This window comes from Vulpes lagopus, chromosome 1 (genome assembly GCF_018345385.1).
Source record: "Vulpes lagopus strain Blue_001 chromosome 1, ASM1834538v1, whole genome shotgun sequence".
In the NCBI taxonomy this organism is placed as follows: domain Eukaryota; kingdom Metazoa; phylum Chordata; class Mammalia; order Carnivora; family Canidae; genus Vulpes; species Vulpes lagopus.
The window spans coordinates 88,199,156-88,223,885 of record NC_054824.1 but is presented as its reverse complement, the minus strand read 5'-3'; the positions used below and the strand labels follow the sequence as shown (position 1 = coordinate 88,223,885).

General features: G+C 37.1%; 1 protein-coding gene and 1 pseudogene across 10 annotated transcripts in view; both read left to right on the top strand.

The window, feature by feature from the left end:
* CD96 (CD96 molecule) overlaps nucleotides 1-24,334 on the top strand; it is an 86,885-nt gene extending 62,551 nt beyond the window's left edge. For 5 of the 10 annotated variants that reach the window (XM_041727540.1, XM_041727511.1, XM_041727529.1 and 2 more), the window contains 6 exons: nucleotides 5,314-5,382; nucleotides 5,900-5,983; nucleotides 15,644-15,709; nucleotides 16,492-16,581; nucleotides 20,067-20,190; nucleotides 22,132-24,334. In XM_041727540.1, coding sequence (XP_041583474.1) covers nucleotides 5,314-5,382; nucleotides 5,900-5,983; nucleotides 15,644-15,709; nucleotides 16,492-16,581; nucleotides 20,067-20,190; nucleotides 22,132-22,240 — 542 coding nt within the window. In that variant the 3' untranslated portion in view covers nucleotides 22,241-24,334. The remainder of the gene's footprint in view (nucleotides 1-5,313; nucleotides 5,383-5,899; nucleotides 5,984-15,643; nucleotides 15,710-16,491; nucleotides 16,582-20,066; nucleotides 20,191-22,131) is intronic. The other 5 variants (XM_041727559.1, XM_041727550.1, XM_041727513.1 and 2 more) reach the window with 2 other exon arrangements.
* Nucleotides 12,158-12,875, top strand: LOC121474618 (annotated as a pseudogene).
* Nucleotides 24,335-24,730: the final 396 nt, after the last annotated feature.

Below are 24,730 nucleotides of genomic sequence, written 5' to 3'. Positions count from 1 at the left end.
TACTGGCATACATACAGGCGCATAGACCAACAGAACAGAATAGAGAGCCCCGAAACAAATTCAACCATATATGGTCAACTAGTTTTTAACAGGGTGGGGGGAGGCAAGAATACACAAAGGAAAAGGATAGACTCCTCAATAAATGGTGTTTGGAAAACTAGATATCTATATCCAGAAGAATGAAATTATCTTACAGCATACACGAAGATCTCCTCAAAATAGAGAAAAACTTAAGCGTAATACCTGAAACTATAGAAATCCTAGAAGAACACACAGGGGAGCTCCTTGACATTGTCCTTGGCATTGAGTTTTTAGATAGGACACCAAAGCTTAGGCAACAAAAACAAAAACAAACAGGTATACCACATCAAACTAAAAAACTTCTGCACAGCAAAGGAAACAACAAAATGTAAAGACAAGCTATACGTTGGGAGAAAATATTTTTAAGCCATGTATCTGATAAGAGGTTAATATCCAAAATATGTAAGGAACTCATTCACCTCAATAGCAAAACAAGAAACAACTCTAAAAATGGGCAGAGGACCTGCATAGACATTTTTCCAAAGGAGACATGCAAATAGCCATCAAGTACTTGAAAAGATCCTCAACATCACTAATCCATAGGGAATGCAAATCATAACCACAATGAGATATCACCTCCCACCTGGTAGGGTGGCAGTTACCAAAAAATAAATAAATAAATAAAAGATAACAGTGTTGGAGAGGATATAGAGAAAGGACTCTTCTCACTCTTGGTGATGCAGCCATTATGCAAAACAATAAGAAAAACATTATGGAAAACAGTTTTGGAGGTTCATCAAAAAAGTAAAAATAGAACTACTATATGATCCGATAATCTCTATTCTGGGTATATACAAAAAGAAGAGAAAATCAGTCACCTCTAAAAGAATGGGAAACATCCTAAGCTTACGTTGACAGATGCAGGGATGAAGAAATTGCGCGTGCGTGCGCCTCTGCGTGCGTGTGTGTATAATTCAGCCATAAAAAAAGAAGATTCTCCCATTTGCAACAATATGATGTACCTAGACAACATTATACTAAGTGAAATAAACCAAACACAGAAAAAGAAACCTGCATATCTCACTTACAAGTAGAATTTGAAAGAGTGAAATACATGGAAGCAAAGAGTAGGACGGTAGTTAACTAGGGTGGGGAACTGGGAAAATGAGGAGATGTAGGTCGAAGGGTATAAAGTTGAAGTTAAATAGGATTGCTAAATCTGGAGATTTAATTTACAGCATGATGATTATAATAATACCGTATTGAATATTGGAAATTTGCTAAGAGTAGATTTCAAGTGCAATCATTCTACAAAAAAAATTAATGGTAACTATTTCAGGAAGGATATGTTAATTAGCTGACTGTACTAATCATTTCACCATGTATGTGTATATCAAATCATATTGTACACCTTAAATATAGACATTTTTTATTTAAAAAATAAAATAAAAGCCTGAGGCAAGGGAAATAAATGCAAAGATAAACTATTGAGACTAAATCAAAATAAAAAGCTAATGCACAGCAAAGGAAATAGTCAACAAAACTAAAAGGCAACTACTGAATGAGAGAAGATATTTGCAAATGGTATACCTGACAAATAGTTAATATCCAAAATTCATAAAGAACTGATACAAATAAGTACCAGAAAAACAAATGATCCAATTATAAAATGGGCAGAAGACATGAACAGACATTTCTTCAAAGAAGACATAGAGGGCCAGTGGACATGTAAAAAGAAGCTCAACATCACTCATCATGAGGGAAATATTTTTAAGATTTTATTTATTTATTCATGAGAGAGAGAGAGGCAGAGACACAAGCAGAGGGAGAAGCAGGCTCCCCGCGGGGAGCCCGATGCCATACTAGATCCCAGGACCCCGGGATCATGACCTGAGCTGAAGGCAGACATTTAACTGCTGAACCACCAGGCATCCCTCATGAGGAGAATTTAAATCAAAACTACAATGAGATATCACCTCCTACTGTTGGAATGGCTAAAATAAAAAACACAAGAAACAAGTGTTCGTGAGGATGGATGTAGAGAAAAGGAACCCTTTTGATGTTGTCCAATGTAAGGAATTGAATCCCAGACTAAAAGGATCATTCATTTCTTCTTCCGAGAATCATTTAAAACCTGGATAGAGTCTTTCTTCTCTTTCCCCTTCCCTCCCCCTTCCTCTTTCACTTGTTCCTCTATTAATTAGGAAAAACATATCTCTCAGTATCACTCAGTATCCAAAGATTACTTATTAGTCATTTATATCCTTCTATGCATTTTTTGCCTTGCCTTATTTTAAAAAGGATAGGAGATAACTTTAAAAATACATAACAACATAAAAACTTTAAAATCAGTTACTGCTGCTTCATTATTGGTGTATAGAAATGCAACAGATTTCTGTACATTGAATTTTTATCCTACGACTTTGCCAAATTCACCTATCAGTTCTAGCAATTTCTTGGTGGAGTCTTTTGGGTTTTCTACATAGTGTATCATGTCTGCACATAGTGAATGTTTGACTTCTTCCTTGCCAATTTGGGTGCCTTTTATTTCTTTTTGTTGTCTGATTGCGGAGGCTAAGTCTTCCAGTACTACATTAAATAACAATGATGAGAGTGGACTTTGCAATGATGTGGATATGTTTGGAGCTAGAGTATATTATGCTAAGATAAATAAGTCAGAAAAAGACAAATACCATATGATTTCACTCATATGTGGTATTTAAGAAACAAAACAGATGAATATATGGAAAGGGGGAAAAAAGGAGGTGGTGGGGGAAAACAAACCATAAGAGACTCTTAACTACAGAGAACCAACTGAGGGTTGCTGGAAGGATGTGGGTTGGGGATGGGCTAAATGGGTGCCGGGGATTAAAGGAGGCACTTGTGTTGAGCACAGGGTGTTGTATGTAAGTCATGAATCACTATAAATTGTACTCCTGAAACCAATATTACACTATATGTTAACTAGAAATTAAATTAAAACTTGAAAAATAAATAAACAAAATAAGTTATTGAAGGAATCACTGCAGATAAAGACAAAGCCGTCTCAATGAAAGAAATAAAATTCAAATTCACTCTGTGATTCAGTGGCTGGGTGTCCTGTTCCATACATCATTTAAGAACCCAGGCTTCCAGCAGGTCTATCTATCGCCTTTAGGTTGTGACCTCTAAGTCCCCCTGCATCATAATATCTGATAACACATGAGAGAAGATCATGATGCTTATTACATGGAAGATTTTATACATCAGGTCTTAAAATGACAACCATCACTCCCACTCATGTTCCATTGGCTAAGACTTAGTACACAGCCACACCTAACCAACCCCATAGGAGGCTCTGAGATATAGTTCACCTGTACCAGAGAGAAGAAGGGGTTTGGTGACCATCTGTTAGTCTACCACACTGACCTTTGTTCTCACTAAATTGTGGGAGCAAGAGCCATATTTCTCTCTTCACTTCATTCCCAATTCTCATACACACTGAGCTCTCAATAAGTATTTGTTGGATAAATGAAGCTGTGCATATTCAGTATTTAAGACATTTTATCTGCCATCCTGATGCTGGTTGCCCATTTTGGTTCCTTATATGGCACCATCTGAGGCAGCCTCTAATGCATCTCTCCATAACTGACTATATTCCTGAAGTTGGGGTACAGTGTGTCTTTGGTGTCCACTAGCAGCCTGCATTGCAAAATGATTGTTATTGATCATTTCTGTAAATCACTTTCAGATACATAAATCATGATGCCAATTTATTTATGTATCCTACTTATTTTTTTTCAGAGATTTGATTATCTACTTTTTTATTTAAGCATGTCATTTCCCAGAACTGAGGTGCCTGGGAAGGTGGGATGCCATTCATTACTAACTCAAGCTTACAGGTGAATGAGTATACTGATTGTCATACTAAAAGGACATTGTTAAGAATATTAGACACAGTATACAGTCTTCTTTTTTAAAAGACTAGGGAGAGGGATGTCTGGGTGAGGTCAGTGGTTGAGTGTCAGGTTGTGATCCCAGGCTCCTGAGATCGAGTCCTGCATCAGGCTCCCTTAAGGGAGCCTGCTTCGCTCTCTCTGCCTCATTCTGTGTCTCGCATGAATAAAATAAATAAATAAATAAATAAATAAGGAGAAATTTGTTTTTAATTACAATAAAAAGAATAGCTGTGTTTCTCTTGAAATTGACTATTTTTATCCTATGATAGCCATTAATGGCATAACATATACTCTTTATTTCTTAGCATCATTACTAGAAAGTTCTGACTAAATGTGGGACCCACATCAATTAAGAGTATATGACATCAAGAAATGAATTTTGTATAATATCCCCACCCAGGTTTCAACAAGGATCAACATACTTTCTCTAACTATATTTTCCTTGGCTTTAGTTTCCCTTTCTGTCTACTCTGTTATCTTCTTGAATTGAGTATTTATATAAGCGACCTTAAATATATTTATTTTCCCAAGAGATAGAACCATGTTTTCAATGGACTATGATTGGGTATTTTTCTTTTTTAATTTACCTTGCTTCATCCCTGGAGGTATTTTCAATTGAATATGAATTAGTCTTTCATTTTGGGAGGAATAGAGAGAGGGGAAGAATAGGAAATGATGGACTATAAAGATGGGGATGATTTTGAAAGCTAAGAACTGAAGTAGGTAAATAATCATATTGAGCATATGAAAATATTATGTACAGGGATGCCTGGGTGGCTCAGCAGTTGAGTGCCTGCCTTTGGCTCAGGGTGTGATCCCAGGGTCCAGAATTGAGTCCCACATCGGGCTCCTTGTGGGGAGCCTGCTTCTCTCTCTGCCTGTGTCTATGCCTCTGTTAGTGTGTGTGTGTGTGTGTGTGTGTGTGTGTGTGTCTCATGAATAAATAAATAAAATCCTTTTTTTAAAAAAAGAAAGAAAATATTATGTACAATTGTGAAAACTCACTACCAAGGTAAATTCCATGAGGGCAAGAACCTTGTCTTCATTGTTGCATGTAGATTGGAGTCTGGCACACAATAGACACTAAAACAACATGTTTTGAAAGTGTGAACATAATACACTGGGAGTTAGGAGAACTGAGTTAATATAAATGATATTGAATATTGGATATGCAGCCACAAGTGTATGCCCATTGGACTCAGGTTCATAGTTTATAAAGGAAGTCATTAGACTGTATTCACTTTCCTTCTCTAATATTCCAAGCTCTGCACACCACCCTCATTAGTTACAGCAGCATATTAAACATGGGAATGTAAACACTTATAACAACTTGGGAATTTTGTTTTCAAAATAGGATATCCAGCTGTAACTTCCACAGCCCTTGAAGATGTGGGTGCCTCGACTCCAAATACCGCCCCGCAGAGTGAGTATAGGAAGGCTTTCCTTAGGGGACTGGAAAGAGACAAAACACAAGTTTTAGTACAGCTGTGACAATGTTGAGGTTTGGGCAAGAGGCTGTATTTTTCATTTGATATTGATATTTTGCTTTTGAATTGCTCTGTGGCGAATTGTAATCTAAATGGTGGCTATAAATTGATATGACAATCACTGTAATCTTTAAAATATGGGGTGATGAATTATTATACTGCATTTCTCATTTCTTGTGGAATTTTAAGATAACATTAAAGTAGTCTTGACAGTACTCCCAGTGATCGGAGTTGATGACAAGAACAGAAAAAGAAAGAAAATCAGTAACAAGTTGGCATTAAACATAAACTACAGAGCTTGTGTTTAATATGCCAGCTGTGTTCCTGTGTAGGAAAGCATATTTTCAATTTCAGATTTCCCCAAAGTCACATAGATTAAAAATTCAGCACATCAAAGTAAAGTTAAATTACAGCTGTAGAAAAAGGTTGGATTCTGAGAATTTTGTCTTTCAGCCAGCGATTCCAGTGTGACTACCCAAGGCTTCAACTACTCCTGGACCTCTAATGGGAAAGATACCACAAACTGTACGTGTAACTGTGAGTCCCTTGGGGTCTTCTGGGCCTCATTAATTCATCCAGCACCTATAATGAACAACTACAACGTGCTCTGCTCATAATCATATTAACAAATACTTAGAAAACATTGTCTTTAATGCATTGTTTTAGTTGCTGGGGATACATCTGTGAACAAAACAGATCTAAGTTGCAAATTCCAGTGGAAGAGAGACAGGCGAATGGTGATGAGTGATTAGGGAATAAAGGAAGCAGTGAAGGGAGACCTTGAGGATCCGGTGGGAGGGTGGGCTGCTATTTCAAACAAGGTGGATTCATAAGGCCTTCCTGAGAAAGGTGACATCTTAGTAAAGACATAACTCACAGAGATCAAAGAGCCAGCTATGAGCATGTCTGAGGAAAGAATGAACCAGCCAAAATACACATATCACTAAAAGCAGTGAGAAGAGGGAGCCCAGTGTGAGGCACAGAAATGGTTTGGCCACTTACTCTGGCCACCTAGCAGCAGCGTGTGCTGATGCTGCATTAGCAGGTATCAACAGGATCTGAAGAGGAAGTATACTGCCTCTCAGTGGTAAAAGCCCAAGATCTGCACAGTAGGGAAGTGGCAAGGGATGTGGCCCAAGCAAAGACCCCAGATGCCATGAGTGCAGAACTCTGGGTTTACTACTAGGCCCTTGGCTACAAAGAGTAAGTGTGTGTGTCTCTTTTAGGAAAGCATTTAAGTTGTACATTGAAAGCCTCTTAGAGTCTTTCATACCCCATGGCTCAGGCATTTCACTGCTGGGAACATGTCCTTAGGAAATAAATCAAAGAGTAAAAAGGAACATGTATAATATTGCTCTTCGTTGCATTCGTTATTTACCTTCTCTTTTGTGGACCTCAGCTTCACAGATCTGGACTAATCATAAGCCTTAATTCACGACACACTTTGACCACTAGTCTGTATATGACTTTCTATAATTTAGTTTAACATATTTTTTAACAAATATGTTAATAATATAACGGACACCTGTGAATTCAGTGCCCATCTATGAGAAGTGAAAAGGGGAGCATCAGATGAGAGAGCACACCCAGAGGTCCTCAAATAAGTGTAACCTAGACAAGCCAGAGGTGGCATGGCAAATTCCTGTGAAAAGAAGCGGCAATCGGCAAATGGATCTGCAAACCCTGATTATTTATAATAAAAAAAGTATTATAATGTATGCCTGCCACGTACATTACATAAAAGTAGGCTTCATAGAGTATGAGAGCTTTATGTCGAAAGCAAAACGTTAAAGCATGTAATAAAATAAAGGTGAATTTCCCTTTGACTTTGGGGTTAGGAAGGGCTCAAAGAGACATAAAGTACTAACCATAAAAATGATGGAAACAGGGATCCCTGGGCGGCGCAGCAGTTTAGTGCCTGGCTTCAGCCCAGGGCATGATCCTGGAGTCCTGGGATCGAGTCCTGCACCAGGCTCCCTGCTGCATGGAGCCTGCTTCTCCCTCTGCTTGTGTCTCTGCCTCTCTCTCTCTCTCTCTGTGTCTCTCATGAATAAATAAATAAAATCTTTAAAAAAAATGATGGAAACAGAATACTATAAAGTCAAGCAAATTCTTTTCATCAAAAGACAATTTAGCAAAAGCAAAAAAAAAGGCAAGCTATAGTGTAGTAGAAGATATTTGCCACATATGTGTTTGAAAAATGATCAGAAATATGTAATTGACAAAAGATCAAGACTTCATATCAAGAATATGTAAAGAATGGTCACAAATCAATTTTTAAAAATACAAAAGCATTAGAAAATGAGCAGAGAGGCACATCACAAACGATATAGAAAACACCCAGAGATGCTTAGCTTCTCTAGTGATCAGGAAATGCAAACAAAGACAAGAATCAGATAACTATTTCACATAATCAATCAATTAACAAGTCTGAAATTCTCAAGTGTTAGCTAGAATGTAGATTAATATAATTTTTTATATGCTGCTGGTGAAAGTATAAGTTGGTACCATCACTTTCCACCATTCTGACGTGGTGTTTTAAAGCCAAATATTTTCATACTCTACAACCCAACAGCTCCACTCCTAGATATATACTCCAGCCCCCTACACACATGCTAGTACATGTATCCAGGAAATATGGACACAAACGTCAGGGGAAGACACTATTCATAATAGCAAAAACTATAAATAACCTAAATAACCATCGTCAAGAAAATAAATAAATTATTGCATAGTCATATAATAAAATATTATAGAGCAATGAAAAATGAGTGAGTGACAGCATGAATGAATCTTAGTAACATTGTGTTGAGTCAGAAAAGTAAGTGCCAGGTGACAATATATGGAATGATATATATATATATATATATATATATATATATATATATATATATCTTAAGATTTTATTTATTTAGAGAGAGAGTGCAACAGGGGGAGGGGCAGAGGGAAAAGGAGAGAGAGTCTTAAGCACGCTCTGTGCTAAGAAAGGAGTTCAACATGGGACTTGATGTCACAATCCTGAGATTCATGACCTGAGCCAGACACCCAACTGACTGAGCCACCCAGGCACCCCGGAATGATATTTTAATATAAAATATTAAAGTAAGTACAACCAAACACCATATGGCTTAGGCATAATATGTGATAAAAACTTTAAAATTATATAAGCAAGTGAATAACAGACACAACATTCAAAACAGCATTTGCTTTGGAAGAGGCATACAAAGGATGAGGCAGGGAGAAGACATGATGTTATTTATAGTAGTCCAACAATCTGTGTGTATGAGTGGGGGTGGGAGGGTGTTAAGGAAAAATATATCCAATAATAAGAGAATGTGAAATAGGATGATATAATAATTCAGTGCAATATTATGAAGCCAATCCAAACAATAGCCATAATGTACTAACCTAGCCAGTACACCTTATTGTAGAGACAAGGGTACTGGCTGGAAAAATTTTAACCAATCAGATATAAATTGAAAATAAAAATATTAGTTAGACTGGGGATGAAAGTCCATACTTAATAGACTAGCATTTATCCTATATGGTGTTAACATAAAATTGAATTTGTAATGAACTATGCTGGATTCTCCTTTACCTACACAAGTTTGTCATTCTTTATTCTTGATAGTATAATACAAGTTAAATTCAATCTTTTTTGTTGTTGCTTACCTGCATCCCCAGTGCCTAAAGTAATGCCTGGCATACAGCTGGTGCTCAAAAATATTGTTGAATAGATAAATGAATCAATATCTGTTGGTTATTGGGGGAAATTATGTAGCAATGGTGATAAAAGATCATTAGAGGGGGACAGTCAGGTAAGTATCCAACTCTTGGTTTTGGCTCAGGTTGTGATCTCAGGGTTGTGAGATTCCATCCTGTGTTGGGCTCCATAATCAGTGTGGAGTCTGCTTGTCACTCTCCCTCTGCTCCTCCTCCTCTCTCTCTCTCTCTCTTTCTTAAATAAATAAATACATAAACATAAATAAAATCTTTAAAAAGTAAAAGATTATTGGACAATATTATAGGACAAATCTGAACTCCAACTTAAATTTATGCTATGGTTATATATAAATTAACCTATATTTTCATTCTCAGCAAACTACTTGGTGTCTGATGATTTCCTTTATTTTATTGATTTGATTTTTTGCTGAAATTATACTGAAATGTAAGATACACAAGAACAGGTACCTAAACCTTTTCCTGTCTTGTCAACTGTAGTATCATAATGTCTGTAGCAGTGGCAGGCATACAGTAGGTGCTCAGCAAATATTCCTTGAATAATTGAAAGAGTATGTGTACATATGGGCAAAGACAAAGAAAAAAATACACCCAAACGCACACAGTGAAAAGAAATTATCTACTTAATCGGAATTTTTGAGCTTTTTGTTTGCTTTACTTAAATTGTTACTCCAATATTACATGTGCCCAGAATAAAAAAGAAATCCTGTTCATTCCATGCATCATATCTTTATGGTAATGTAGAGGCAACCCAAAGTATTTTCTGCCCCGGAAACTAGAAAACTGAAAGGTCTTGCATGAAACTGCTTTATAATTTACACAAGTATATTCTTGGTCTTTTTAGTAGATTTCATAATGAAATGAACTATTAGTAGATTTCATAATGAAATGAACTATTGCAATTCTTCGTATCTTCTGTCCTTCCCCACTTGAAAACTTCATTTATCCTCAGATATCTCTTTACCATTCTTACCATGAAATAGCCTTAGAAATTGTGAAATCTAGGAAGGCACTCCAAAATCCAACAAACAAAATTTTCCTGGCAGTGAAAACTCACATTCTTACTTATGCAAATAAGGATATCTTGTTTACTAGTTGCCATTTTTAATCCATAAGCTTAGAGAAAAAAATCCCTGCAGTGAGTTGCTCTATTTATAATCATTCACAAAAACACATTAGGATCCAACAAGTTAATATTGATTGCTCACTCCCAAACAATTTTTGAAACATGTTTCTACTCGTTGGATTGGACTGTAATGTGACATCCAATATTAGATGATGCATTTGGCAAGATTCGTGACAGGCATTGGTAATGGGACTTTTTTCCCTTCCAGTATGTTTATTTCAATAGATTTATGAAATGTTCACAGGCAGTAAAAGAATGATAATGGATGGATATCTGGCGAAATAAACCCACAAGCAGTGTTTCTATGGCTCTTGCTATTTGTGAACACATTCTAATGTGATATTTGCTTATACATGCATTTTGCATAGCTTATATATATATTTTGATGTCACAAGAAGATTCTGGGTGCATTGCACTTACACTAAATTTATAAGTATATGTTTTAATACATTCTTTTGTTGTCATTTTATCAACTTTAGAATATTAGTATCTAATCCTAGTTATATTTGCAAGTTTCCAACAGCCTGGAACAGAAATGCGTATTTTAACCACCTGTGAAATCGGGATACCAAATCTGACCATCTAAATACTCCAAGTGTATAAGGTTAATAACATCCTGGGATATTTTCACATGATCAGGCCATGGAGATGATCAGGCCCTGGAGCAGAAAAGTGAAGTTTAATTACTTTTTTCTTTCTGATTTTCCCTGCCTTCCATCTGGTCCAGTGGAGTCTAAAGCCACATTGAAATTAGTCAGTCTTTCTAAGTTAGACAAGCAGAAAAATGATAGGAGTCTCCCTAGGCCCCTATGCCTCCAATTTACCTCATTACCAAAATCAACAAGCTTATCATTACCTCACATACATGTGCCCATGCACATGTGCACACATGGGTGCACACACACACACACACACACATACACCCCTGGGCCTCAGAGTACCTCTTAAAGACAGCACATAGGGTCTTTACTTTGTTCTTTGACCATACATTTCTTATTCTTCAAAATTTATGTACTCTTCTTTGTAAATCTTGCAATTGCATTGTACCCTGTTCCTGGTCCTGGTTGGTTCATCAAAGGCTCTTGGTAACTGTGCCTAATAGTTTCATAGCAACCTCTTCTACTTTGCATAGGCAGGGGGGATGGAGAGGCTGGAGTTGAGGGGTTGAGAGTCAATTACGGGGACATAGCAATGCCAGAGCCTACAGCAATGTTGGGCCCTGCCCCTCTTTCAGGCTATGCTGCTCCCTGTTGGCTGCTATGCTGATTCTCTACACTCACCACTCTTGCTCTCAGATTCCAAAATCTTATATATCTTAAGTCACTTCTCATTCTATTTTCCTCTTCTCTAAAACACTGTTCTCCTCCAGTCCTGATACCTAGTTCCTGATTACATCAATCACATATTAAAGATTTGTTTCTGATTGTAAGTTCTATCTTCTGTTAAAATACCAAATTCTGTGGGCTTCATGGGTCTCTCCACAGCTATCACAAAAGCACTGCATTTCCAAAGATCATGAGTGTCATCTTTTTTCATGGTCAGGACCCATGAGGGTCCCATCTGTGGATGAGATTGTCTGGCAAGAACAAACAGAGTAGCTGGTGCCAGCCTGTGCATCCTGGTGTAGAGAGTGTAGGGAGTGGTGCTGGCCCAGTACATTTTCACCCTGAAGTGGAGGATGGGGTAGAAAACCAAGATCACTGAGATTTCCAGTATCCAAGTCCTACATTTCTGAATATTGCTTGCCACCCATGCCATTGTTCCAGGATAGAATCAAGGACAGAAGAACTCAAAATGTCTTAAGGAAAATTGGATAACTGAGATACGTCTTGGAAAATGTACATGTAGAAATGATGCCCAAATTCCAGAGAAGTTCACCTTGCACCAAGACCCTGTAAGAATAACAGAAATTATCTGTAGCTTTATCACAAAAGGAGCTATCAAACTGCAGATAACCATGGACTTTGCTATGACACTAGATTTTCCCACAAAGGGGAAAGATGCCCAACATGTTATAATATTATTGATCACTGTAAACTGGTTACAAATGAATGACAAGATAGTTTTTGCAACTAAGGAAAAATACTATGTTGTCAAAATTGATTATTTTTAACCATAAAATGAAAGTATCCCTTTGTGGTGGAAAGGCATGCTAAAGCACCTATTTGGGTTCATATTTTCGGCTGATAATGGTGATGTATTCAAGGTTATCCATCAAGCTGGGCTTTATCAGCCAAATGTCAAAGTAGTGTTTATTCATGGATTTTGATGAAGATGGAGTCTCAAAAGACTTAAAGGAGAGTTAACTCATGTATTTAGCAAACATAATGGTGGTTTGAAGAACACAGAATATTTAAATTAATTAAAAGACATAGAAACATAATTCTGCTGAGAGACTCTCAAGGAGACTTAAGATTGGCAGATGGAGTGACCAATGTGGAGCACATCCCAAATATGGGATATCTAAATGATAAAAGAGGATGAGCTTTAAAAAAATATATTATGTTAGTGAAATATGAATCTTTAGAAGTATCCAACTCTATCTTACTTAGGGCTCTATAAATAAGTATTCTTCAGGAAGACCTCTTTCCTATGGGAGCAATTGATACAAGAATTGTTCATCTCTTCATCTTGCTGAAAGAATCTTATGTAAAATACATTCTTTCTCTTGAAGTTTTTTTCTTTACATTACCTAAGTATTTTCAGACATATTGAACTCATCAACTGGAGTCCCTTTTTTCTTCACCTCTCTCAACACACTCCCCACCATATTTTTTAACAGATTAAAAACAAATCTTAAAGCCAAAATTAGAAAAATAACTCTGCTTTTCCACAGTGGGTTATGTAGTTTGATTTTGTCACACATTTTCTGAGGAGTCTTTCTACACTTGGAGAATTCCTAGAAGTCTAAAAAGGAAGATTTAAAAACTGGTCAAGTAATTTTAAATACCACCATTTTTGTAATTTGGATGGATCGTGCTGCTAATGGCATCACCAACTCTTGAAATTGTGCTATGCTTGATTATTATGCCTGGGGAAAATTAATATTGACCAGAAAAAGTTGGCATTCCTCATTTGGTGAAAAAAACTTTTGGTACCCATATGTAACTGACCATTACAAAATGTTCTATGTTGGGGTGTCTAGCAGGCTCAGTCAGTAGAAGATGCAACGCTTGGTCTTGCCCCACATTGGGTGTAGAGACTATTTAAAAATAAAACCTTTTAAAAATGTTCTGTATTTACTTTCTATTGATAAACATGAAATGGAAAAAAATCTAATGCCCACTTCCCTCAAAGGGTTAGCACTTGTTCAGCTATTTATATCTTAGCATAAATTAATCACATCCTTTCTTGCAAACAGACTTTGAAAAGATAAAAAAAAAAAAAAAAGAAGGTATCAATCCCTAAAAATAAGAAGTAAAAGAGGCACCATATTGGGCAAAAAATCTTGTAAGCTTATCCAAAACAAATTGCCTTCATCATAATTTTACTTAAATCCAGGCCTAGTTCTAATTTCTTTTTAATTAGTTATTGTTCTTTGTTACTCAAATCCCTACCTTAAATGGCTTAGCCTTTCAAAATGGTCTTTTGAAAAAGGCTCAGTCCATGATCATCTATTAACCTTAGTATTCTTTAAAAAAAAAAATAAGATTTATTTATTTATTCATGAGAGACAGAGAGAGAGAGAGACGCAGAGACATAGGCAGAGGGAGAAGCAGGCTCCTCAAAGGGAGCCTGATTTGGGACTCGATTCCGGATCCCAGGATCACACCCTGAGCCAAAGGTAGATGCTCAACCGCTGAGCCACCCAAGTGTCCCTGACCTTGGTATTCTATTCTAGAACAGCAACAACAACAAAAAGTGAAGATCACACGTGCAGGGTCAGATAACTATACTGAAGATAAGAACGTCTCCCTGACCCAGTCAGACTCAAAATAGCTGTGTACAAAACCCCCCTTACCTCTGCGGTGACCTCAAGTCAACTAGCTATGACAGACTCTATTGTGAGCAATCCCGGAAAGCACTGAGTTGCACCTCTCCTGAAGGGCCACCCATGCCATTGTTCCAGGATAGAATCAAGGACAGAAGAACTCAAAATGTCTTAAGGAAAATTGGATAACTGAGATACGTCTTGGAAAATGTACATGTAGAAATGATCTTTGTCTGCAGCTGCAACTGCCATTGTCATCTAGGGGGAAACCAAGAAAGAGGAGGACTAAGGGTTGTTGGTTTTTTTCTTAATGTTTGTTTTGGTTTGCTTTGCTTTTTTTGTTTTGGTCTTGACACACAGGAAAGCACTTACATAGAAAAGCATGCTAATGTTTTAAATAAATGAGCACAATGTTTTTCTACTGATTGCAACTCCTTGTAACTATAGCTATTTTACTTTATACTGCATTATAGGCCTGTTATCACATACAGAAATGCAGAGCCTGCCAAGAAGTAGAACTTTATTGCCAGAGATGGGGAACTAAACAAAATGAGTTGATAGATCTACTTCAAAAAACATAGGTACTGCCCCACTCAAAGGGAATGTTTGCTTCTGAATCCATCAAGATGACTCAACACAGCAGCTAGCAAGGCCTATGACCCAAGAGGCCTGATAATTCACTGTTGACATCATTCAGTTTTCATAGCCAAATAAGAATATCGGCTTATCCACATGTACAAACTATTTTGTTCCTTCGTACATGTTCTACCAAGGTCTTCAAAGTCCTGTTGGCGCCTTTGCTTGATTAAAGGCCACCATAACACACCTGGTTATGTCTCTGATGTATTGGGTGGACACAAGAACAGTTACAACACACTCTCTGTGACTGGAGAAACCTCTCCTGATGTTGTGCATCCATTCCTTCCTCCTGCTTCTAAGTGGCCATAATCAAAACCTTCCCTATTGGAGACATCAGGATCACAAGGTTTCACTCAATTCCCACTTTATTTTGGGACATTCTAATGTGTGCTGCAGAATAGTTAAGTAATTTCACTTTACATATTCATTAATAATCTTTTTTTTTCCATTTTATTATTTTACTATAAATTATTAGGTCAAGAAGAGACAATAAAATAACTAGTCTTGGATCCCTGGGTGGCCCAGTTGGTTAAGCATCTGCCTTTGGCTCAGGCCATGATCCTGGGGTCCTGAGATCAAGCCCCACATCAGGCTCCCTGCTCAGCGGGAGTCTGCTTCTCTCTCTCCCTTTACACTTCTCCCTGAGCTTGCTCTCTCTCTCTCCCTTTCTCTCAAATAAATAAATGAAATATTTAAAAATAAATAAAATAATATAACTATTCTTATACAGGTTGACTCTTCCAATATCTTCTTCCTTTAGCAGCTTCATGGATGCCCAACGAAACATATAGTTCATCCTCCTCAGGGGCAAGGTCAACAATTCATGGTGAGTACTTGGGAAATACAGAAAAGAAAGAGAGTAGTCTGCTTTATTTGGGCAGAGGTGGAAAAACAAGAACTGACCTCAGTTCTCAGATACTCAGATAGGTATTGAAAAGTGTACCTTGATGATGAAAATGACAATGAATAGAACCAAAATTTTTCCCAGCCATGGTCTTCAAAGAAGATAGTCAGAGACCAAGTCTTAGATTTTTTTTCTCTATTTTATTTCAAAATGAAATCTATAAAATAGCATATCTTGGATAATTAAATACATCACAATGCATTTAAAATTTCAGTTTTCCGTTATAAAATGAGATGATTTGTCAACACGGATTTGTTTGCTAAGATGGAAGTTTTATTGACCTTATCCAATACATCATATTAGGAGAATCGGTATTTTGATTGACTGGATCTCTGGTACCCTGGGAGAATAGAGATAGGTTCCATTTTTCTATGGTTCCAACATAAGACATTTTCCTATAACTACTTAAATTTCTCATGGAGATTCTTTGGCAGATATTGTTTTGTTCTGTGTGCTATACAGCTTCTTTTTTCTTCTTTAAACCAATAGAGAGTTTCACTCTTTTGGAGGTTGTTAGGTTCTAAGGTCCTAGCCTAGCTGTAAATTGGTTCTTACTAAACCTTATACATAGTACTGTAGGAGCATTTAGGCCATTAAAAATGAGCTCTTCCTAATAGCAAGTAAAATACAATAATATTTTACACCCCTCAATTGGGTTGAGATGGCTATTAGGATTAGTTCAAATATCCCCTGTGTATTCCTAGGTGATGTCTTCACCAGCACAGCCAGAACATTTTCAGAAGTTCCCACAACTGCCAATGGATCTACAAAAAATATTCACATCCATATTACTGGTGAGTCATTTACTTTTTTCTAAATACTGTGTTTTCTCACTCAATGAATATTTTTTGAGTACCTACCATTTGCCAAACACTGTACCAGTTGTTGGGTATACACTGTGAAAGAAGTAGATCTTTCTTGTCTTATATACAGGAGAGACCTTGAAAACACTGGCCTTCTGAATATTATACTCTATTGAAGATGATAAATATTAAGTAAATAGTCATATAATTAAATTTATTTGTGACAGATACTGTGATATAGTATAAGGTTTGTCAGAGTGTGACAAAGGATCTGATATTAATAGGAAAGGAACCTCTGAAGATATATTTAAATGAAAATCTGAAAAATGAATAAAGATTAGCCAGGTGAAAAGTAGTGAGAAACATTTTATCCTATGAAAATATATCTTGGGACAAGAAAGATTGTTAGAACAAAAAGTATTTCTATAATTAATAAAATTTTGTCACTACTGAATATAGTTTCTTGTTTTATATCATAAGAGGTCAAGACCCTCCCAGCCCAGGTCTTGATTGTAAGTTCAGAGGCATAATCAACTCTTTCACTTCAAGAGGTGTTCACTTGACTGGTGAACACTCCACTTGAGTATTTACCTTATTCTGTAAGGAAAGTCATCCAGTCCTCAGATCACTGGAGCATTATCCTGCATACAATGTGGCAATAGAACTGCAAACTGAAGTCCTACCAATGTCTTTCAGATTTTGTTGCTTTAAAAAACTGCCTAGTTCAAACATGGAGCAAGATTGAAGCTTTGCTTCTCCACTGAGACATTTCTAAAGTCAATGGTCTCGTTTTCTGTATTTGGTTGGGAGAAAAAATTTAAGCATTGGTTTAAGACCTATTTAAAACCTTTTGTTCTTTTATTTCTCTGAAACTTTAGGAGTAAAATGTTATATCCCTCCATGTTACCAGTGTAGAGTCTAGTAAATTTTGACTTGACTAAAACAGAATTTTGTGTAGTCTTGGGTTGACTATTTGTAAGATTGTTTCTTTTATGATCATAATACTCTAGTCTTTAACAGTTCCACTACTACAATAAATTAGTGTGAACTAGTTAACTGCACATACAACATAGCGTATGGGTAGGTCTAATAGGAGTACATGGGCTTCCAGAGTACCCTCAGCATATGCTAGGCCGAGGTTGGGTGAGCATCAGGAAGACTCCAAGACTCTAGATTGTGTTGTAAACATGACAACATCATATTGCCACAGTCCAAACTAGGTAAAACATAGAAAAGATTTGGTAACTAATATTTTGAATCTGGAGTTTTTTTGCCTATATATTTTGAGGCTTAGCTTCATAAAAAGCACTATAATAAATATGAGGCAATGAAAGAAATTAAAAACCTAATCTCCACCTACAATCAGTTGACAATCTAGTTGAAACAATGAAAGAAAATCAATCAGGGTAATTGTGATACAAAATGGACTTTTTGTCAAAATGGTCTACATAATCTCAAGAGCTATCCATGGGGCGCCTGGGTGGCTTAGTTAAGTGTCTGCCTTCGGCTCAGGTCATGATCCCATGGTCCTGAGATCAAGCCCCTAGTCAGGCTATCTGCTCAGTGGGGAGCCTGCTTCTCCTTCTCCCTCTGCCTGCTGCTTTGTGTGCTTGTGTTCTCTCTTTCAGTTTTCTGTCAAATAAATAAATAAATAAGTAGATAGATAGATAAAATCTTTAAGAAAAAAAAAGATCTATCCATAATGTATGGAATTTCACTGGGGTGTTGTTAGAAATAACAAAAGCCTAGAAACAATTTAACCCTCAAACATTAAGAGACCAATTAAATAAGCCATGATACATCTATACATTTGGGAGCTATCCACTCTTTTAATCAAATAAGGTAAATCTCTATGCACTGCCTGTGGAAGTATTCCAAGAGCATTTTTTTTAAGAAGAAAGAAGGCAGGGACAGAACAACATGTATAGTATGTCCTCATTTCTAAGAAGAGAGACATATATTCATGATACATATGTATGTTTATATATGCATAGAAATTTTCAGTGTGATACATAATTATCAAAATTTATTGCCTCTAATATGGATAACTGGCATCCAAAATCATAAGGATACTTCCTTTTTCATTACAGTTTTATATTTCTGTGCTGTTTGAACATGATTGTAAAATGCTTTTTAAAAATGAAAATGACTATCATAAATAAATAAAATTTAAAAAAAAATTTAAAAATGAAAATATTAAGTAACTATGGAATTATAAACATTTCCTTTTATTCTATACAGTAGAATCAGACAACCTTATTTCTTAAGAGAGTTGATTTTCTTCATTCTTCCTTCATATTAGAAGTAAAACAGTCCAGAATATGATATTTACATTGCCTTTGGTCTAAAATCAACAATATCTGAAAGTCTTTGATTCACACAATTTGACTTGGTGTACAAATGCTAAAAATGTAATGAATTGAGTGTGGATATAATCAGAAAGGCTAAGAAAAATCAGTGCCATGTATCAGCCACCAATGTAATTTCTGCCAGCCCTCTACTTTTGACTTCCTCCCTTTGCAGACCATGGAAAGAGCAAAACTAACTGGTTTCACTTTTATCCCTTTTGTCACTTCTCTTTCTATTGTGTATACATATAGGAAAAAAAAAGAAAAGGAGGGAAGGTGGTAGAAAGGATTAGAAAAATCCCTATTTTGGGGGCAGCCCGGGTGGTTCCAGTTTAGCTCTGCCTTTAGCCCAGGGCCTGATCCTGGAGACCCGGGGTCGAGTCCCACGTCGGACTCCCTGCATGGAGCCTGCTTCTCTCTCTGCCTGTGTCTCTGACTCTGTGTGTGTGTGTGTGTGTGTGTGTGTGTGTGTGTGTGTGTCTCATGAATAAATAAATAAAATCTTTAAAAAAATCTCTATTTTGGATATCATTCCTTGAGTGACATCTAAATTAAAAGTCTTGGATGATGGTGTTTTGAGCACTACAAATCTATAGATAGTAGCCAAGCCTTCTCAGTTTTGGGTTTTTAGGGCATCGGAACATTAAAATGTTAAAATGCTTTTTACTCTTTCTTCCTCTTCCTAATACACTAATATCCCATAAAGCATTTGATGATTCCTTAAAGAATAAGAGAAGACAAAGCTAGGCCATTATTTCACATATAAAGTTTCCTTTACTGGAGTAAATTTGTTATACAGATTTAAGCTTATCCCTTTTATTTATTCATTCTTACAAATGACATTTCATTGGCCATTATGTGACAGAAATTATCCAAGGCCTTGGGAAAAAGAAAAGAAAAAAAAAAGATTAGTTCTGGAAAATTCTAACAAGGAAGACATTCACCAAAAAAGTTAACTGCAGACACACAAAAACAGAAGTAAGAACAAGGCATAGATATGATCGCAGAGCATGATTGTGGTCATGATGGCTGTTGGAGAAAACAGGTAGAAGAGACAGTTCAATTCATCCTGCTTTCTAATGGCCAAAGTTTGGCATTAATGTTTGTCTCTCTTTATGCCCTTTGCAGGTATTTCGGTTAATAAACCTAAAGATGGAATGTCCTGGCCGGTGATCGTAGCAGCTCTGCTCTCTTTCTGCATAGCATTGTTTGGTCTTGGAGTAAGAAAATGGTGTCAATACCAGAAGGAAATGTGAGTATACTGAATCTGCAGGAACAGGGATACTTTTTCAGTACAAAATATGCACTCAGCACTTTAAATATCACTCCTATATGAAGTTCCTCTCACACAGAACTGTGGAAATGAGGCCCAGAGAAGCCCAGAGAAACTCCCCAGCTTGCCCAGGACCATCCAGTTGGGATGAGTTGCACAACTGACTCAGTGTCCCCCTCGATCTCTTCGGTCTGTGACAGTCTGGAAGAAGTCAGTGGGCATGAAATGAGAACTGAGCCTTGCCTCACCCCAAACACTAAAACTGATTTTTCTTTTAATCTTCATTATTTTTTCATTTTCATGCATCTCTGAACTGCCTGGGCCCAGCTGGGCTCAGATGCTCAAGTGTGAAATTGAGTGAGAAAGGTAATTTTAAGAAACTCCAGCTGCTTTTCAGCAGAATGGGCTTTTACCATCCTTTTCCTTTTTCCCTAAGGACAGAAGAAAGTAAACTGTGGGTTACCCCTCTTTTGTCTTATTAAAATATTTTCCAAAAATCTTTTCCCTCCACTCCACAATCTGAAATGGGATGTAAGATTAAGCTTCATTTTTCTGACTTGGCTATTTTGGATCCAGATTAGACCATGATCAGAGGAGATCCCTACAACACACAGATTCCTCTTCCACTTCTCTTACTGCTACCATCTAAGATGCCAGTGGCCACTGTACAGTACCTTCTACTAAAAGTAACCTCAAAGACTCTATAACCATGTGAAGGGAGTATTTCATGGTGAAAAAAAAAAACAACACTAAAGCAGTAGTCAGAAATCCTGGGCTCTTGTCCAAGGACTATACTTTGGCTACCATATGACCTTGAGGACTTCATAATTTCCCTGAAAATACAGAAGTACAAATTTCTCAGAATTCTATCTACCTTTTGAAATATATTGTTGGCATCAAAGCATCAGAAAAACAGGTAATAAGCATTAGATATTTTTATTAAAATGAGAAAATGGAAATCTGAAATTTTGAATTGATTTTTTATCACTCTGTATTCAAATGTTTGTGTTATATAGAGATGAGAATCTCTGTGTGTGTGTGTGTGTATGTGTGTGTGTATGTGTGTGTCTTTCTCCACGTCCATGTCCGTGTCCCTGTCCATGTCCATTTTTCTGGAGAAATTAAGGTGCTATGGATTTACCAACAAAGGGTAGAGGTGTTTGAGTCAGGGATAGAAATCTGCTCACAGATGAATTTCCATGGCTTGATATCAACAGATCTGGAGCATTTGTACAGCTAAATCCCAAACTTACGTATATGCCTGATGCACTTCAGACAAAGAGATGTGTTGTGCTAACATAGAACAGTACTGTAAGAATGTTCACTGATTCAAATGTAAGGGATTCCAGCATTAACCTTCCAGTACCAACCAATTCAAGATTCAGAAGAGCTTTTCTTCCCACCTCAACCCTATCCTCACAGTATACAGTGAATGTGTGGGTGAAGGCTGGGGGTAAGGTTGGCAAAGGGATTATTTGAAAAGATTCACTCTTCAGTCCCAGAATTTAAAAATTTTGTCTCTGGGGGAGTGTGTTAACCCACATAAGAGAAACACTTCTATTAGGAGGCAGTTGCTATGGAGAGTATGGGTTCTGGTTAAAAGACCAGAAAGTTGCTGAAGACCTTGAGCCTCAGTATTATCTGTAGAATGGTGAATCCCATCCCTAGATACAAATTAAATAATGTTATGATAAAAATGCTTTGCAATCTATAGAATAGATTATAATAGAAATATTATATTTCTATATCTAATACCATAAAAATATTAATTAATGATATTATCGTAACATGGCTAATGAGCAGAAGGAAAAATTCTGAGGGGACTGGTGGGCATGTCTCTTTCTCTGTTCCCTACTTTCCTATTTCCTTGAATCATTGCCTCACATTCTTAGCATTGAAAGAGTGATGTTTTGTTCCTAGCATGGAAAGACCCCCGCCTTTCAAGCCACCCCCACCTCCCGTCAAGTACACTTGCATTCAAGAGTCCATTGGAAGTGATTTGCCTTGTCATGAGTTGGAGACACTCTAGTCTCTTGAGACTTTGCTGACTAGAACTCTGCTAGAATCCTGTGAGAAGGTGGATATTGTGCTTTATTAATATAATTGCCCTCTAGCCAAGCCTGTACTGCAGCTGCAATGGATGTCAGAAGAGAATGACCTGTTTCCCAGCAACTCAGCTTGTTTCATCTGCACATGCCTGAAACTGAGCAAGAATGAGAGGCAATGTCATGCTCATACCCAATGCGATATGTAGGAATTTTCTTGCTTATGTAAGAAGTGCAAATTAGACTGCTGTTATTAAAAAGTACTTGCAGTGTTTTTATTTTTCATTTTAGTTCTCTGACTGAGGTGACGACAATGGTTTCAAGCATGTGTCCAAGCCAAATCCTCTTCTATTTGGGCATCTGCCAACATTCTAAACTATTTGCCAAAAGTATGATCATCTCTGAGGTTTGTTGCATTCCCTAGGAAAATTACAAAAAGAAGAAAATGTAAAGGCTCTATCAAGTGTTCCAAATAAGTGCAAGTAGTCTGTGTACTGAAAATATTTTGCTGATTTTCGCTGGGGGGAAAACCGAATACGAATACCTTGCAGAGGAACACCAATCCCAATCCTCTTTTTTTCCCACCGTGTTCCACCCAGCATCCTGCCCCATTGGATGAGGAGGGATCAAAGGGAAAACTAGCCAACAACCAAGTAGCCTAGTAGACATAGGTAACACTTCACTGGCCTCTAAAATGATATGAGCTAAGAGTGGTCTTATCTTATCCTCAGCTTAACCTCTGGGTGTGTGTGCATGTGTGAGTGTGTATGCATGGGTACATCAAATTATTACCAAGTTGTTACACGAATAAACAGGCACCCTAATCCCAATCCAACTATCATAATTCCTATTACTCTCTTTTTATCCGGGGACTCTCATGTTTTTATCTATCTTGAAATACGTACAGGCTCAAATCAGACTAGCATTGATGAATTAATCCTGCTCCTACCAATCTTTTATAAAATAGTTCAAACAGAATGTATAGGTAAATGGAGAAGAAACCTAGTTTGCCAGACCTGTTCTGTATTCAACCAGAGTTCCTGAGTGAATAAATTACTGATGCTCCTCATCCCTCTAAACCACCCAAACACCACTGCCCTAGGAAAGAGCAGCATATGTTGCTGTAGATATGATAGGCAAATGCTACATAGACTTTAGTCTCAAAAGGAACAATTAGTTCATTTGCAGTGTACTTATCCCTGACTGCATGTGAGAATAACCTGGAGAGGTTTTTGAGTGTTTTTGAACACCATGGCTGTCCCACCCCAGAATAATTAAATCAGAATCCTTGTGGAATGAGGCCCAGGCATCAACACTTGCAGGTGACTAGAGAGTTCAGCCAAAGTTGAGAACTGCTGAATCAGTGGAAGTCCCTCCTCATTAATCAGAATCTTGGTAATACGTATTTCTTATGGTGACCAGCCCCCAATGTGTCCTTTATGATTCTTTCTACTCATATAGTCCTCTCTGATACTGAATGCAACTGACTTGTATAGCTGACCAGGACTAGGGTAAGGCAAGCAAGATACCTAGGGTGTAAAATTTAAGGAGATATTCAAATTCAGGGCCATGCACTTGCACAATCTTGTAAGTAAGTACCAGTTCCAGGCGCAGTATAACCAAGAAGATATGCAGAAGTGACTTCCAAGGCTAGGTCGTAAAACACATTGTAGCTTCCGCCTTGATCTCTTTGATCACTCTCTCTGGAAGAAGCTGTTTGCCATTATGTGAAGACATGCAAGCAGCCCTCTTGAGAGGTCTACCTGTCAAGGAACTGAAGCCTCTTGCTAACAGCAAGTATCAACTAGCCAACCATATGAATGAGCCATCTTACAAGCATGTCCTCCAGCCCCCACTTAAGTCCACAGTTAACAACAACACAGTTGATCTTTTGAGTGGGACTTCATGAGAGCCAGACCACTCAGCTAACCTCTTCTGAATTTCTGACCCACAGACACTGTATGAGATAATAAATACTTCTTATTATTTAACACCACTGTCTTTAGGTATAATATGTTACACAGTAGTAGATAACTAATACAGCCCAATGAATGGAAAAATAAACTAATGTTTGCCTGCCTTAATTACCCCCAATTCCTCACTAATTCTCAAGAAATAAATAAGACTAACTATATATATATATATATATATATTATAGTTATTTATAGAAATAAATATAGTTATTTATAGAAATAAATAAGACTGTGTGTGTGTGTGTGTGTGTGTGTGTGTGTGTATACTGGTTGCTTCGCATGTAGTTATTTTTATTTAATACAATTTAATCAGTAACTTGTGTTCAGGTCCTCATGGCTTTATTTCACTGCTTCATTAGGAGACATGAATACAAGTAGAGGTATTAGGGTAAAAGTAGCAGAGATGAAGAATGTTGAGATTGGGATGGACAGTTTTACAGTATAACAAAAGTCCATTATCATTTTTCAGTCTATTTGACAGATGTCACATGGCGTTTTTAT